This window comes from Aquarana catesbeiana, linkage group LG01, assembly GCF_042186555.1.
Source record: "Aquarana catesbeiana isolate 2022-GZ linkage group LG01, ASM4218655v1, whole genome shotgun sequence".
NCBI lineage: Eukaryota > Metazoa > Chordata > Amphibia > Anura > Ranidae > Aquarana > Aquarana catesbeiana.
The window spans coordinates 206,842,603-206,861,503 of NC_133324.1; the positions used below are offsets into that span (position 1 = coordinate 206,842,603).

At 37.4% G+C, this 18,901-nt stretch overlaps 1 protein-coding gene across 2 annotated transcripts in view; it reads left to right on the top strand.

The window, feature by feature from the left end:
* Positions 1-18,901, top strand: part of PRDM6 (PR/SET domain 6) — a 167,063-nt gene that overhangs the window by 127,093 nt on the left and 21,069 nt on the right. The window contains exons 5-7 of one of the 2 annotated variants that reach the window (XM_073624699.1): positions 2,043-2,167; positions 4,288-4,630; positions 5,398-5,677. In XM_073624699.1, the coding sequence (XP_073480800.1) occupies positions 2,043-2,167; positions 4,288-4,630; positions 5,398-5,506 (577 nt within the window). In that variant the 3' untranslated portion in view covers positions 5,507-5,677. Of the gene's footprint in view, positions 1-2,042; positions 2,168-4,287; positions 4,631-5,397; positions 5,678-18,901 lie in introns of those variants that run through there. The other variant, XM_073624698.1, reaches the window with a different exon arrangement.

Here is an 18,901-nt window from a genome sequence, read left to right on the forward strand (position 1 = left end):
GTTGCATTTTATTTTGGTACACAATATTTGGGCAGCGATTTTTCGAATGCAAAGTTTTTGAAAAAGATACACTTTAATGAATTTTAGTGTACCGAAACACAATATAATACCCATGTTTTGGTAAAATAAAAAAAGATGATATTACGCTGAGTAAATAGATACCAAACATATCTTGCTACAAAATTGTGTACACCCATGGTACAGCGACAAACTACTGTACATTAAAATATCCATAAGCAACACTATAACAGCCTTTAGAGCAGGGGTCTCAAACTGGCAGCCCAAGATCTGGGGGCCCTCCAGCTGTTGCAAAACTACAAGTCCCATCATGCCTCTTCCTGTGGGAGTCATGCCTGTAACTGTCAGCCTTGCAATGCTTCATGAGACTTGTAGTTTTGCAACAGCTGGAGGGCCCCCAGATCTTTTCCCTGGCCTCCAAAGCATCTGATCAAACCAATTGCTGTTTATTCAGCAATAACATTGTCATTACTAAATATAACAAAGTAATACATTTATCTTTATTTTAGGACAAACAATGCTTTCTTTTGGTGATATTGTGTTTAAAAAAATATTTTATTTTTTTTGCAATCTATAGACAAAAAAAACATAACATTTGAAACACACTTTTTTTCTATTTGATCAGTGTTATTTTAAAGAAAAAATAGGATGGGGAGCAAAGGTATCTGTCCAGGAAAGTCCTCTGTGCAACATCCCAGATGAGGCCAATCTTAGGGTGTGATTTCAGTGCAGGGGAAAGTGGACACATGCACCAGGGAAGAGCAGAGAAGAACAGGAGACATTGTTGTTCAGTGGGCACCAAAAGGTTGGTGCCCTTGTTCATATGTCAGTCCAACCCTTGTGAAAGATATACTGCCATATAGCAAAAATGAATATCTGGTATAGCCAGCCCTCCCATATATTTAGGTCTACACCGAACAGTTTCAATTTAGTGGGTTTGTTGGGCCAAAGAAAATCCGTTAGGAATGATTTTAGAAAGGAGGGTAGAACATGTATGGGGAGCATCTGTAGGGGGTATAGGAGCTGCTGTATTATGTTCTATTTTATAAACTCTCCTTCCAGGAGAAAGTTAAGTGAGACCAGGTATGCAAGTTCTGTTAGTTCCTGTGCAAAAGCAGGAGAAAATTCAGAAGGAAAGTTCAGGAGAGGTCCTTAGAAATGTTGATCCCTAAGTACTTAAAGGAATAACAAGACCACTTAAATGGAAAGTTTTGTTGGATGCTAGTAAAGGCGGCTGAGCATAGGGAAAGATTCATGGTCAGGGAAAACTCTGGAGGAGAGTTGGCATAGTGATATCTGGAGAGGAAATTAAGAACAAAATGTCATCAGTTTAAAAGGATTGTAAAGCTTCCATTATTTTTATTAAAATAATAAACATGTCATACTTACGAAACCTGTGCTGTGCATGGTTGCACAGAGCAGGCCCAATCTTCTTCTTTTGGGGTCCCCCCGCTGGAGCTTCTGGCTCCTCCTCTTCGGTGAGTGTCTCCATAGAAAGCCTCTTTCTAGGAGGGGGCATTCCTGCGGGGTCTAGACACAGACAGTGGGGCTCAGCCCTGCCCCTTGCTCCCTTGTCACAGGATTTGATTGACAGCAGCAGAAGCCAATAGTTCCACCACTATCAATCTGCCCAGTAAGGAGGAAGAGAGCAGGAAGAGCCGCTTCTCTTGTGCACAATGCTGAATTGAGATAGGGCTCAGTTAAGTATAGGGGGTGAGGAAAGGGTTCCTCTGCAACAGGAGGTTTTTTACCTTAATGCATGTTCTAGCAAAATAACCTTTTTGCATCTCAATGAGCTGTAATAGCTGCTGTATTTGCAAAGAGAGAGAAAGACATTTCATTTTACATTTGTAGCATATAGCTATCTGTATTATTCAATATTTTATTGTCTTGTCCTTACAATCTAGTTTGACAATCAAAAGATATCTGTATTTAAACTTATCCTTGTTTTTTTCACACAGAACATCATGAGACTGTCAGGAGTAAATAGTTCAACAATGATTGATTTTCTGTTCTCTTACCAGATCCAGCATATTCTACAGAGCTTGTATTGACATTCCCCGTGGCACAGAACTGCTGGTGTGGTACAATGACAGCTACACGTCGTTCTTTGGGATTCCATTGCAGTGCATTGCTCAGGATGAAAACTGTAAGGAGCTGGCATCACTGATATCACTATGCATTTCCTTGATTATCGTTTGAGTGTACACATTTCTTATTTGCCCTGTAATAAGCCATTGACAATCTATCGCTTAACATTAGTTTTTGAATACCCTGGGTCATTTTCTTAATCAGGGTGTATTGAGACTCCAATATTTTTTTTGCATGTGTGTTTTTTAGTGTTTCATCAAAGTATGTAAGGGTTAAAAAATAGATGAATATCAAAACCAGGATCTTTCCCTTGCTCCTTCTCATCTTCTTATAGATTACTATTTTGGCCATTGCACATCTAATAATAACTGTCTGCAATGTGCCTGTGAGGAAGCATCACTTACTGAATATGCACTCCTCCTTATGTTGTTGCTATACAGGAGAAAGATTCAATTTCCATAGCAGACACCAGTCAAGGTCACTATATGGAGGTTCAGATATTATCTGTGCTACAAGAAAGGATACCCCTAGCAAGACTTATGGACAGTTGTATCCATTGTAACTAACTACATGTTACCAGTGCCTATAGGAAATCAGGATACTAAACAAATGCATTATGAAGGGAGAGATGTAATATGTGAATGGGAAGTATTAACGAAGGATTCTGCAAAGATAACATAACGCCAATGTAGTATTAGGAAGTATGTCTCTGTGTGCAAAGTAACATTTGTACCCAGATTCAATAAAACCTCACAAACCAGAGTCAGAAGACATCAACTGATTGAAGAATCAACATATTCAAAAACAATGTAATAGTGAAGAATTAACCTTGGATCTTTTTGGTTCATTCCATACATAAATAGCAAAATAAGGTCAAGAGCTTATAAGGATATTACAGGCATATCAGAGCATGGAAGGAAATAGATATATGTAACAATTACATTCAGATTAATCCGTACTTCTTTCTGTTTTTACCAACTGCTATGTTAATATCATTCACGTAACAAAACAGCAAATTAAAGAGTCAGTACACACAAACCTGATATTTTAATTGTATGTAGATGTTGGTGAATTATATGGTATGCTGGTTTATATCTTTTGGAAAGCCATTGGTGAGATTTTTACAGTTGATTTCTTGGGTCTACACCCTGGTCTGGTCATTGCACATTGTGTTTCCATTCTCTGTGTTGGATTTTTGGTTTAATTATTTTACTGAGAATGTAACATATGGAATGGGAACACTATACCATCTTGGGAGGGACAAAATATCAAGGCAGACACTAATAGAGGCTAGAATGCTAGAATGCCCCAATCAAGACTGACATAGAACTTTGGGGGGACAAATCTTTTAAGTAAGAGTACATCAAGAAGGGGAACATTTTACAACTGCATAGCAATCACAGAAGTTTTGTCTCTTCTGATGGTAATCATATTTTGATTAAAACAATTAAAATGTACCAAACATGCTATTTTAAAAGCACACTTCATGCACAATTGAAATATCAGCTTTAAAATCCATAGCAGAAGTGCAACCTATTGGTTGAGGACTTTTGCCTTTCATCAAGCATAGCGCCAGTCCACCCAACTATATTTTCTTGGTAATCAAGTGATCTGAGACTGATAACCTTTTTATGTTTATCTCTTTGTAATGCAGGAGGGTATTCACAAACATATTCCTTTTAGGTTCATTATGTCTCTCACCTCAAATATAATGTATCTAGGGGGTTGATTTACTAAAACTGGAGAGTGCAAAATCTGGTGCCGCTGTGCATGGTAGCCAATCAGCTTCTTACTTCAGCTTGTTCAGTTAAGCTTTGACAATATAAAACCTGGAAGCTGATTGGTGTCTATGCAGAGCTGCACACAATTTTGCACACTCTAGTCTTAGTAAATCAATCCCAAAGTGTCCTTACTAAGAAGATTCTTCCACCTACAAATCACAATCCACCTACTTTAAATGTTATACTTTTATTGGTGATACAGGAAGCAGAGAAAGCCATTGACTTACAATGTAGATACATTTATGAATATTAAATTAACATTTCTAACATAGTTTAGATGCATCTTCACTGAAGTAATAGATTTGTTGTTATTTCCAGAACACAGGCATAATTTTATCATGATACACATATCGTGTGCGACTAAGATATTTATTTGCTCACTGTGTTTGTCTTGCAGTGAATGTCCCCTCACCAGTTATGGAAGCCATGACCAGGCAAGAAGCACTGCAACCCTTCAACAAAAATGGCAAGTTGCCTTCTTCCACATTGCAAAGGTCCATAGTTTTCCCACAGACTCCATGCAACAGAAACTATTCTCTCATGGATAAATCTGGGCCTTTGGATACAGGATTTAACCAGATTAATGCTAAAAACCAGCGAGTGCTTGCCAGTCCAACCTCAACAAGCCAACTCAACTCAGAATTCAGTGACTGGCATCTTTGGAAATGTGGACAATGCTTTAAGACTTTTACCCAACGGATTCTACTACAGATGCATGTGTGCACCCAGAATCCAGACAGGTAAAACAAGACGGTATGGGTGTACCTGAAGGTTATTAGTTATATATTAATGAAGGGAAATAGACAAATGGCAGCTGATATGGAGATGTGGAGCTTCTTTTATAAACATGCCAAAAGATGAAAGTGTCATAACTATTTAAAAAAAAATACTATATATAGTTTTGTATTTAGCTGCAGGGTTTACTTGACAGCTTGTTTTTCCACATGGGCATTTTGCAATTCACAAATGCTGATCCTTGAAGTGTATGTAAAGCCAAAACTTTTTTCAAAGAACAGGAAAAAGCTAAACGCCCTATACGTTTTGTGTTTTACTTTCTATGTCCCTTTTGGGCACATTTCCTTTACTTCTTCTACAATTGGAATTTACAAAGTTTTGGCTTTATATACATTTTAAATGCTATGTGAGTTGGCAACTAGGTTTTACATATTAGCATAACATGAGCAAGCTAATTTAATAAGATAGTATAAACATGATCTTGCGGACATTAGTGGTATTTTATATTTTTATTTTCCTTTACAGTGATTTTAGCTGGGTGGTATAGGTTGCAGGTATTTGAAACTAGTCAAATGGACTAGTAAAAACTCATATCTCCATTTAAAAATATTTTTAAAGAAGATGTTCTCCCAATTTAAACTGAATCTTATGCTTTTCTTGCCCAAATACAGCAAAAAAAAAAAAACTGTGTTATTTTCCTTTTTTTCTTTATTATGTTCTGAACCGAACACGTTAAATAGTGCATGTTAATATTTCTATTTACCACTTACAGCCAGCAAGGGGAGATCTATGCAAGAACAGAAGCCTCATCAGTTTTTATGCTAAATAGCCAACACCCTCAGTCCTTCTTACAAAGGCAAGGATATCATAATTCATTTTAGAGTGATGACTAGAAACCAAGCAGGCAGTGCTGGGCTTTCTATTTTATAGAGCCAAAAACCATCATAGATTCCCATCAACACTACTCCTGGCCTAAGCACTAGTTCTACATTTGAAAAAAAAAACCTCTTGAATTATTTTTTGGGGTGATATCATTAGATTGGGACACACAGTTACATTTTTGGCATTTGGCCAGGATTTCAGCTTTACCCCTCACATTTTGTGCATATTAATCCTAACCACAGAGCCCTAAAACTGGCTGAGGGAAGACTTCTCAGACAACTCATAGCAACCAATCAGGTTTAATCTATCACTCTCCAACTGTCATTTTTGGGGAGCAGGTTTGAATCTGACTGGTTGACTAAGAAGTCTCCCATCACAGAGATGATGATTGCCTTTGATAGATTATTTTTCTGATTGTGAGCAGAATGATAAAAATCTAGTAAAAGATCAAACCAGCTTCATCCCTGTAAAAATGGATGTCTTTAAAGTTTGAATCATCTTTTAAAACTTTAGTATTTCTTTATAATTATTGTTACAGCAAACCTCCCCATATTTTTTACCAACAAATAAATACAGTACATAACCACTTTCATTTTTATTTTTCTATATAGGAAGATGGGAAAACTCATTTTATTTTTCCTTGAGGCCCAAATTCTAAAAGAGTTCTAGTTCACAGAAGGGTTACTTTCATAAGCTGCATTGAGCTAAACATGACATTTTAAAAGCAAGTTGACTGCGTGTCTCCATTTCAGGATTTATGCAGTGTTTTCTCATGGCCATCATGCAGGGTTAGATTAATGATCATCATAGGTAGAAAACATCAGGCCAAGATTCTATAAATGCCTTTATGTCTCTTAGAGAGAGAACGCCTTGCATCTTAGAGCTGATGTGACAGTCATTGCTGGGTTCACCTGCGGTGTACAGTGTGTTGGAACTTAATTAAGTACTAAGAGGCAATGAATTGGAATTTTTTGCTTAGCACTATTTTTCTTCAGAGCATGCACAGCTATAAATCGTGAGGAGCTGTCAAAAAGATATACCTGCTCTAGTGGTGATGGGGAGGAAAACAGATGCCATTTATTCAATAAACTAATATCCATACAGAAGAAAAATGTTGACCAGATACCTTAGAGTCAAAGTTGGTTTGAGCGTTTGTCAATATAGAATTTTATGGCTGTGAAGTGAAGATGAAATTTAGCTGAACAAGTGAATTAAAATTTCTGGTACTTTGGCCAGTGGCACAGTGCATGTAATACAGACATTATTTATGCATCAAAGCTCATTTATCTGACAGTCTTGAGAACTAGCAAGAAGTGAAGATATCCAATTAATTAAACACTAAAAATTTGTCTTATATGCTGTTTTAAGATAAGACAAATATTTACATAACCACTGCAAGTAAATTCTAACAAGGGGAGATTAAATTAGAATTTCCATTGGCTTTTTGATTATTATAATATTAAAGATTCTTTTTTTTAAGGGGAGCAATTTATACAAGGACACAGAATATGTATATGTGCACATGCATGCACATACATACAAATGTGGGTACATACGTGAGTGTGATTTACTTAAAGGTGTACATTTTTTTCACAGCCCAAACATCCAGCATTTGCTTTACAGGTCCAACTGGGTTAGGTGGACATATGAGTTTATCTTAACCTAAATTGGTCTTTGAAAGCACTTGTGCATGAACTAAAAGGTCAACTACACATGACTTCAGGGAGCAAGGAGTGGTGTACGAGTAAATGTCAGCCATACATGGATTGAAATTCAACCAGTTCGGCAGGGACCAGCTGAATTTCGATTCATGTATAGACAGGTTGGTAGTACACAAGTTGATCTTTCAGTCCCTCTATCAGCACCACTGGCTATAGCTGGCAGTGCTAATCAGTGTATTCTAAAAGTGGGGGAAGTCTTCCTGTGGTCAGTGGGGAGGATTTGCCAATCCACATTGGATGTGTAGATAGGGAATCAAGTAATTTTCTTTCAATCAACTCACTGGCTGAACAAAAAAAAATTACTCATGTATGGCTAGCCTAAGATTTAGGGCTTTTTTCACACATGTCGTGTCTTCGCTTTTCACAGGGCAGCAAGGGTCAACTGGTAGGTGTTTAAGAGGCGATACTGCTGCCTCCTAAATGCCTGCTTTTTTGACAGCCAAATGGGCTTTTCAATGGGAATACCACAAGCCTAGCTTTAGAATAGGTCATGTTAGGATGAATACACTAGGTGACGCCATTTTTTCTGCCCCCTGCAACCACAAGGGTTTAACTAGTCCTTAGAAACTACATTCACATCTGTGTCTCTGCTTCTTTGTTCTATGACTGTAAAGCTGAACTCTAGACAGATATGAGTGGCTGAATTTGATCTGGAATCTTGCGGGCCATGTACAGCAGGGTTAGAATGTGAAAGGAAGAAGCAGCACAAGAAGCAAATCAGTTCATGTGCTGACAAGGAGCATAGTGATATAAAGAGGGAACAGAGTGTGACACAGATGAGCTAATCACTGTGCTCTGGAACACAATATCAGACAATCAGAGGAATTGATGAGAGGGTAATTTGCTCACTACTCTGACAAACCCACCCATTTAATGAGATACCCTATAAGTCCTATCATAGAATTATGTACTTATTTCTCATGAATATAACTTGATCTTGTCATGTTTGACTGTGTCTCGATTGCGTAAGCCTTTGATGAAAGGACAAGTTGCTCTCAGAATTAAATTCCCCCAATAAGCTTTAAACACCTCCCAGACTTGTGATCAGTCGCAATGTCACATTAGCTTTTGAGGAATCTCAATATCTTGTCACAAAGCATAAAGCAGAAACCAAGTCCCAACAGGCTAGCATGACAGCACTGTGAACATGATCATTGACTGTCAGGCCTTCGATGTTCTGATGTGCTTCAGCCCTAGATGTAACTCCTGATCTTAAAACACTGGCAAAAAGCAACTTCTGAATTTGCATTTGACTCACTTGCCAGTTTTACCTGTGCTTGTATGGCCTGATTACCACACATGGGCTTTCAAGAAAATTATTATTATTATTATTATTATTTCTATGTCTCATTCTGCTTCAGTCCTCCGTGGAATGAAGTTCAAGATTTTTGTCCAGCATCTAGGTAAATGGTTTTTTATTACGGTTTTGCAGTAACCCAAATCTGTGATGTTTTACAAAGTAGATCGTGTCTTGATTACGCTAATAAGCTGCTAGTCACTGGATGGCCACAGATAAACAAAGTAAGGCTAGTATAGTCGTACTGAATGTACATAGCACTTCATATTTCTTCTGATGACTAATGTTTCTTTACCGCACACTCTAGTTCCATAACACCAAAAAAGACTTATTGATTTGACAGTATTTCAATAAGAGATTTATGCACACATTAAAACAACCACTGTTAGGAGCTAATTGTATGTGCTGAATGTATTACTCAGATGTGAGGGAACACGATTTCCCATAGAGTAACATAATATGGAAGAAAATATTTGAGATGTATTTTTCTTCAATAAAGATTAAAGTAAAAGAGCAATGGGACTCCAGACTTAAACTGCAGACTGTGCAAAAAAAAAAAAATCTCTCCCTGGAATGGGATGTAAAATCCTATAAATAAAATTGACTTATGGTTGCTTATTCGCTATGTTTACGAAGACAGCATTTTCATGTAGGGTTACAATCGATATGGAGAGGATATACTTTAAAAAATACCAGGACATCAAAATCTTCATTATGACATATTTTCAAGACAGCATTTTTTAGTTCTGATTTGAGCCAACTTATTTGGTAATATTAAACGTGAGCTCTAGAGTCTTGCACAGCAGAAACTCGGGACTTGCCAATAAGCAAAAAAAAGTAAATAGCAGCCAGTGAGGGATATTTGCATGAAACAAACAGGAATGTAATTGTACTCAGACTGTTTCTAAATATTCACTTTTTTTTGATAAATAAATAGAAACCTGATAGATGTTTTAACATTTCACATTCCATCCTGGAAGAAAAATCAATTTATGTTGAATCATTTTTTATTAGGAGTTTGAAAAAACACATGGTTTCAAAAAGAAAAAAAACATACATGTATCCTGTAACAGCAATAAAGCTTAAACACCAATATACCTGGAGTGAGATACTTAGAGTACAGCATGGAGTAAGCGTGGTCATTGCTTAGAAGGCGTACAGAAAAGTCAATTAAGCTGGAGTTCCACTCTGACTTTTTCTCCCTATGCATATTCCCAGAAGGAGCTTACAATTTCTATTTTTTAAGCCCTATTTACCACCATTTGTGGTACTTACAGTACACCATGTAGAGCATGCATAAACATCTTCAACAAAAATAGAACGAAATATATGAACCTAAAAAGTTAAAGCAGTTTCTTCTAGTGTTGGAGTCTGAGTGCTGCATGCTTAAGAAAAGGAATTAGTGACTTATTTATATTTGTAAATTGAAGTTATATTTAAGTAAAACTGTAGCATGTAGAGCAGCAGCAGCAGTTTTGTGCCATAGTGTGCAAGTATACACACAATACTTTCACATTATGGCAGACTTATATCTCAGTTTGCCTTAATTTTGCACTAACAACTATGTGTTGCCAATGATGTCATTATCAGTTTATTTTGCATCCAACATCTTCTCTCTCTAGCCATTGGGTGCTCAGTCAATCTCCTGGGTGTGCACTTGAGTTACAGTATTTTGACACCTAGCTCCCTCCTCTGCGTCTTACTGATGCGATGCACTGAGCATGTGCTGCAGGCAGTGTACACAGACTACAAAAAACATCATACAGAAAGGGGAGAGGAGCTATTAAAAGTCTATTCTACCTAGCAATGTTTCCACTTTAAATATGCATTGGGCTTAGAAATTTAGGGCCTGTTGGGCTTAGAGTGACAAAATGTTGTGAAAACTGTTAAAGGTTATACTACCATTAAGTATAGGAACTTTGCCAGAATGGCACATAACTTAGGGTGTAGTAGCAGATACTTGAAGGCTGCTACACCTAACTGCCTACCATATTTATACCTGACAGCGGGTTCTTATTTTATTACAGATTTTCTTTGTGTGTAGTGATGGTTTGGCTCTTTAGATTAAGTGTTGAATGTTCAATTAGGGGAAGATTGTTAGGGTAATGCTTTAGTGTAGAAAACATTTTTAATTAAACTATTAGGATCTCCAAACCCAAGAACTACCTTCTCCAAGACTGAACCAATGTCTTGCCTAAAGGGGAAGATTTCACCATTTCACATTTACAAAAACAAGGGGCTTATTTATAGAAAAGCCTTTTTTTTTGGAAAGTATCATTTCCAGCAGTTTTGTCTCTTTATAAAAGCTGCTGTAAGCTATTTCTTCACACATTATTTGCCATAATTCCACAAATCTAGTGTTATCCACTCTATAGAAAAATGCATTTTCTTTCCCAAATATTTTCAGATAAATTATGATGGCTTAATGTGGGTTTAATCTGTTATTTTAAATAGGGGAATTGGAGTAGGAATAATTTTACCAGCTTTTCACTGATTTGTTTAGTAATCTTTCATACCTTACCTCTTTTTTTTCTTTACACTTTAATATTGCAACTCTTATGCTGCATACACACGGTCGGAATGTCCATCAAAAAAAAGTGTGATGGGAGTTTTTGGTCGGATATTCTGACCATGTGTATGCTCCATCCAACTTTTTCTGTCTGAATTTCCGCCAGCAAAAGATTGAGAGCTGGTTCTCTATTTTTCCGACGGAAAAAGTTCTTGACGGAAATTCCGTTCGTCTGTATGCAATTCCGACGCGCAAAAAAACACGCATGCTCGGAAACAATTCGATGCATGCTCGGAAGCATTGAACTTCATTTTCTCGGCTCGTCGTAGTGTTGTACGTCACCACGTTCTTGACGTTCGAAAGTTCAGAGAACTTTTGTGTGACCGTGGGTATGCAAGCCAAGCTTGAGAGGAATACCGTCGGAAAAACCATCCAAGATTTTTCTGTTGGAAATTCTGTGTGTACGGGGCATTAGCGTTCCTTTGCACTATAACGTTGCAACTTTCAAACTTCCTCAAGATGGAGAAAAACTGAGCAACATTTTACTGCATAATGAGACAAGCTGTGTTAAAAGCATTTTTTGTTGGAGAATTAAGAAATCACAACTTTAGCAATTGCTACTGCAGCAAGGATCCATGTTTGGAGATTTTCAATCTATTTTTGTGACAACGGTAACATTTTAGATTTCCATTTATTTTCTGTAGAAAGTGACAATTTTCATTGGGGCAAAAAACCCCAAAAACTCCTAAATGGTCACACACACATGGATTTCAACCATTCCCCAATCCATGAAACTGTTAAGACAGATTTCCACATATTTGTCTCTTAGAACTGTTGCAGCATGCATTAATGCAGCTCACCTTACCATAACTTTACTGGTATGTTGGTTTTGCAAACTAGCTATATAAATCCTGTATATTATTATTAATAATAATAATAATACATTTCACATTCAAATAATAAAACTTCAAAGAATCATAAAAGGAATATTTTATAATGTAATAAAAAAACTACTCTATGTGGTTCATGTTTAACTGATGTAGTTCCGGAAATGAAGCTGCACATCATGTCACAATAAATGCTGTATTCAGAATTCTATCTGTCACAAAGTGTAGAATGGTAGACTTCACTGTCAGTATTGAAGCTTATGTTTATTCCAAGGAAGTGTCCTTAAGTGGCACTTTTTGAAAGCTTCAGGTAGAAGAATTTGTTGAGCTGCCCATAAAGTTGGAATGATTAAATGTGTGTCCATAGCCGACAGCAAGGTCAAAAAGGTTAATTTATAATGCCTCTTATTATACGCTTGGTTTCCTTTGCAAAGTATCTATAAGACTTGTGCAATAAGAGCTGAGATACATTAGATGGCAATGCGCAGCACAAATTAAGCCAACAGGCATCCCATTAACTAGAACATTCATTACTGTCCACCTTAACCAAGTTTTCCAACAAGTACATATTGGCATTTAGTTAATTAGCATATGTTATTCATTAAGGTGAAATTATAATTTTGTATACTTTTTTATAGATATATATATATATATATATATATATATATATATATATGAAAAATGCAATTGCACTATGATTTAGCATTCTAAATATTAAAATAAGTGTTAATCGTTAAAAAAGAACTTTAAATTTGTATATAATTTATAATTACATATGTACGTGGGAGCAATAAATGGGAGCAATAAATGGGAGCAATACATGGGAGCAATACATGGGAGCAGACACATATCTGCTTTACATATATATGTTCTCCTTACTGATTAGTGGTTCTGCACAATGACCCAGCTCTTCTGCTTTAGTGCAAGGTCTGTCCTGACTGCAAAGCAACATTTTTTCTATAAGAAGGTGTTTTTCCCAACAATTCTAAGGTAAAAATATACAGAAAAACACTAGAGGGAGAGGGAAGGATTTACAAAACTGTATATAAAATACAATCATCAAAATATCAAATAAATAACAATAAGGAAAAAATATTAAAAAACGACCTTCAGTTAAATGTTACATTGGAATGATTTGCAGTACTGTAGTAAAGAAAACATATGCTTGAATGGGAAACTATGATTATGTTTCCTTTAATGTCAGCCATGTAATTGTGTAAATAATATACCTATTTATTAAACTCTAGGCAGGTATAAATGACACAAACTAATGCAGCTTTGCATTTATTAATACATCCTAAAATGTATTTTGAAAATTGATCTATAGCTTTTAGTGATCCAAACAAACTATTTACTTCACAAAGAGATCGAGCTGCTCTCGGCACTGTATGAACTGTATGTAGCCTTAGTTACTTACAGCATGCAGTGCTGTGTTCCGGCAGTGGGATGGAAACTTCCTGTCCCTCCCCCGGAATAAAATTGAGTCAGGCTAAGCTCTGTCATTCACGTGACATCATCCACCTGCCTCTCTGCCTCAGCCAATCGGAGAAAGATTTGTTCATTGTTTTCATTTGGTCATGTTTTCATTCAGAAAATACAAAGCTGCCTGTGAATTGGTGAGCAGCATTCAGCCTGACTTGATTTTATTCTGAGTGTGGGACAGAAAGTTCCCAACCCACTGCCTGAACACAGCGCTTTATACTGTATGTGGCTGAAGCTACATACAATTTTTACAGCTCTGAGAGACTCTGCATTTCTTAGTGAAATAAATTGTTTGTTTGGGCCAGCTTGAACCAAACAAATCATTTGAACGTCACTAAAAGCTGACGTTCAGCTTTAAATACAATCAGTGTAAGTACCTAAATATGACTTGGTACCAGCCTCGTGCATCCCCTGTATAGTTCAGAGAGGGTGAGGAAGAAGCAAAATGAATTGTTCAGATTTGTTTTGGTGTCAGGATCATGATTGGCAGAAAGATGAGCTTATTAAGCCTAGTACACATGGGCCAAATGTCGGGCGACATCGGCCAGTTCAATAAAAAACATCCGAAATTCAGCCCATTTGTATGGCAGCTGGAGTGTATGGCAGTCAGGCGTGCATGGTGGAAAAACAGTTGCCGACCAGTTCCTGATCAGAGCTCTCGGCTAATGGCTGAGATTGCTGACTGGAGTGTGGGGGCTTCCCCCAGTTAAAACACAATAGCAAAGCGGGGGAAATCACTTTACTAACATTGGATTGTTAGTGCACTGACTCAGACCAAAGCCGTCTGGGTTGAACGAAAATAAACTAATGGTGTGTACTATGCTTTAGTGTGCTGCTTCCGACTGTTCAGTCGCGGTTTGGGGTGGGATTAGATCTGCAAGTAAAAATTAAACTGCAGCTGAGAAAGGTCAGGTCCCCTCTCCTGATAGACAGGGTTGTGCTGTGGGCAGAACTATGTAAATCTTTGGAGTGGATGAACAGAGACTGGAGTTCAGTTTTTTAAATAATTTTTTTATTTTAGTTATAGGTATTTATATAGCCCTGACAATTTACACAGCACTTTACATATTGTACATTAACTTCAATATCTTCCTTCAAAGAATTTACAATCTGAGGCCCCCTATCCCAGATGCATACACTAGTAGGGCCAATTTAGACAGGAAGCAATTAACATACCAGCATGTCTTTTGAGGTGTGGGAACAGACTGGAGTACCTGAAGGAAACGTATACAAGCACAGGGAGAACATACAAACACCATGCAAGTCGTGTCCTGGTTAGAATTCAAACTGTGGACCCCATGGCTGCAAGGTGCAATTGATAACCACTAAGCCACTAAAGTAAAAATAAAAAATAACATTTGTCCTGATGATTCCCTTCACAACATCACTCTTTCTGCAGTGCTGATAGTCAACAGTATGAATATGATTATGTAGGGTAAGGAGCAGAGGAAAGACCTCTCCTCTGTACTGCTTCTCCTTCACTATCCAGTTACAAGGTTGTTTACAAATTTGTATTACTAAACAAAGTTGAAAGAACTTAGGTCGCCGACTTGGTTATGCTATCTGTCTAGAATTCAAGATTGGCTGAACACTATTTCAAATCCTTTGGCAGCTAAAACAGTACTCAATATGTAGTAAAGTTGTTTTCATGGAATTTAGCTTTAAACTGTAACTCAGTGTTTGATTAATTATTTGAACTACTCAGTTATATGCAGTAATTTTTTTGAAAAAAAAGTTCCAAAGTTGTATCTCCTGCTATAGTTTGGAAAATGTAATTTTCTACTTCCTTGGTGGGAAGGTCTTCCTGCTATAGTGAAATGATCAGTCCCAATGTTGTAAAAATGGAAAAACTGCAAAAAAAGCAGTGTGCCATACACATGAGAATAATATGACATTTCTTGGGTTGTACAGAACAATGTATCAAACACCCCCACTGCTGCCATAGTTGCAAGGAATAAACAACTGAGTTTTTGAAAAAACAAAGCAATTAAAAAAAAAAAAACTTTAGTGAAAAAAGGTCACTTTATGATATACAGTATAGCATATGTACATTACATAACATTATATTTGTTACACATTTGTATTAAAGAGATAATGTGAAAATACTTCTGCACATGAACTGAAATCTAGCATTAACTGTGGGTTGTAGCTTTTTATATTCTAACTTTGCTCCTTGCGTTCCTTAAAGGGTAAGTTCACCTTTACAGAAAAATCTGAAAGGTGAACATACACAGAAATCCCCAAAGCTTAATCTCCTAAACGTACCCCATCAGGAGGGACATTTAGGAGCATCCTAATTGGTCAGCGCTATCACATGGGTGGCGCCAACCAATCAGAACCAGCATAGCCCGTCCTCTCAGCGGGGAAGAAGATGAGTGAAAGCTGCAGGGATTTGTAAGCCCCAGACCCCCAAGGCGGCTATACCAGGGCTCAGAACTGGAGATTGCCGAGCTGCAGGTCAGCAGGACCGGGGGGGATGAGGAGTGGGTCCTGTGTAAGCTCACCTTACAGATTTTTCTGTAAAGGTGAACAAACGTTTTAAGGCTGGGTTCACACTGTTGCAAATTGGATGTGGGTTTACCCACATCAAATTCGCATGTCAAGAGACTGTGACCGGCTTTCAATGGAGTCCTGTGCATCTTCCGGTCCGTTTAAGGTCCGAATTCAGCCAAAAATTTGGATCGAAATCAGACCTGAACCGGTGAACAGGGACGCACCAGACCCCTGCTGTGAGCCGCTCGGCAAAGAGATGTGAACTCAGCCTTAATGTGAAGTCTATCACATACCACTATGAAAAAACAGTATTTAAAGAATTTGTTACCCCAACATGTTATATCCCTGCAATGGGCCTGTTGTGCTTTGTACTTGTGTTAAAAGTATCCTGTTCTCTTTGTATTGCTCCCTTTGTGTGAAACTCCTGGTGTTCCTGGCAGACTCTCTACTTTACTGTGTCACGTGTCAACTGACCACGCTAGGCATAGGAGCACATCCATACCAGTGTAGTGGTCAGTTTTCTGGCTGTGCTGGGAGCACAGCCTGCCTATCCTCCAATGGTCAGACTTCTGCTGAACCCCCCCACAGCCATTCACTGAGGAGATCACTGTGCTGTTGTTGTGTATATATATATATATATATATATATATATATATATATATATATATATATATATACACACAGTATATACATACACACAACTGAATTAGTTGTTTTACAAGGTAAACGTGTACTTTAAACGAACACTTTCTGGATTTTTAATGAAGGTTAGATTTCATGGTCAGTTTGTCTTATGGACACTGATAGTAAAAAAAAAAAAAAAGTGAACCTAATGAAGAAAAGATTGCTGTATTGACACATAAAACATTTCAGCACTTATAGTTAATACAATCAGGCTGATGAGGTTATACATCTATGTACAAAACTATGCTGAATAAAATAAAGAGTACAATATTTTGCACAGAATTGATAGCCTGACGTTTGTATTTTTTTTCTAAATATGTAAATTGAGTTTTTCATAAACTCAGTAGAATGAAAGTTTTGTGATACAGAAAAAAACCTTAGCGCATCCAGATGGAAGGTTAATTCTTGGCCCCGATCCCTGTGCTGGCTGCCAGCACCACCTCTTTATCTCAGTGTGCAGCTAAGTTATTTTCCATTGTGGGCACCTAAATGCAATTATAAACAATCTGCTCAATATTAGCAACATGCTCTATTTATTAAAATGAGAACATTACCTTAACAGAATTAAGAACAGAAGACATTACAGAATCTTAAATGAGAAATAACGTGAGTCTTGGCCATTAGTGAAAGGTTTTTAACCAACTAGGTGATTAAAATCGTCAGCCCTGAGAAATCAAATCTTCGGAGCAGGGCTATTAAATAAAAGACTTAAAACCCTGTAAGTACATAATATTTATTTATTTTAACCACCAAGAAAACAATAAGAGTAAATAAGAACTAGAGATCTTCTAAAAATTTTACACACTTAAGGCTTATTTCACAAACTTTTAACTTCAGTATGTGAATTTAATTTTAATTTAGGCTTCATTTAACTGTATTTTTTTTTTTTTTTAATGAAAAATATTATTCTCTGTGAATAGAGCCGATTGCCTTATAAAACAGTAAAATGATAAATGACCTAATATGCTTTTTTAAAAAAAACTTGATTGATATTGGGTTGGGCTATACAGGCTGCAGCCTAAGTTATCAAATATTCAGCAGGTCAGAAAGTTGTTGTTTATTCAATCATCTAGTAGTTTATCCAATCTGGTAACTGTATGGTTGAAGCCTACTAAAAGTCAGCTACTATTGGGACTCTCATTAACTGTCCCAATATTAAAAAAAAAAAATGTTTCTAGATAAAGTTTGTAATTATACTGTATGTACACAAGAAAAACTTTGTGATATAACTTTTACAACTTAATTTATGACCATAGTTTGGTGCATAAAATGTTGAGGCTTCCCAACAAAAGGAATTTAAAGTGGAAGTTCATTCAAACACCAACTATAATTAAATCTACTACACCCCCCCCCCTTTCTAAGACTATTCTATCTATCCTGTAAAAGGAAAGATCTGTAAACTTATCTTACTTACCTTCCTTAAAGGGCAGCTGACAATGGATGCCCAATAATAATGCCATTGGTGATGTCATTGCCCAGTCTATGCAGCTGTTGCCGGCGATCTTTCCTCTTCACTGAAGCTGCCCGCTGGAGAGATCATGTGACCGGACTGGAGCGCCCTCAGACTAAGTAAGTATACAGATCTTTCCATCACAGGGTAGATAAAAAAAGACTTACAATGAGGGTAGGAATAAATTTATATATAGTTAGTACTTGACTGAACTTCCACTTTAAAGCATAAAGGTAAAATAAAAACCATAAAAATAACAAACATGTCTATACTTACCTGCTCTGTGGCGGCTTCAAACTTCCTCTTCCCGGGTCCCTCGCTGGTGTCCTGGCCCCTCATCTCTGTCCAGTGCCAGCATGGGAAGCGGATTTCCATGGGGGGGGGCACTCATGCGTGCTTGCTCCCGAGCCCCGCTGCTGCATCTATTGACACAGACAGTGGGACTCGGCCCCGCCTCGCGCTCCCTCGTTACTTTGATTGACGGCACTGGGAGCCAATGGCTCCCGATGGCCCAGCAGAGCCAGCGAGACCTGGAAATGAAGAGAGAGAAGAGTTGCAGATGTGCACAGCGCTGAATGGAATGAGAGCCCAGGTAAGTAAAAGGGGGGGTGCGGGGGGATGCTGATGCTGAAACACTTCTTACCTTAATTCAAGGAATGCATTAAGGTAAAAAATGTTTAGGCTTTAGAATCTCTTTAGTTTTTAGTGAGATCGTCTTAGGCTTGACCACTTCTAAAGGCATGAAGATGCTGCAGATTTCCTTGTTACAACACTGAAATTTCAAGAGGTGGTCATAATAATGGTTGACTCTCCCAATTAGAAATCAGTATTAGAAAAGATACATTGACTCAAGCAGCAATTCTTTGTTTTA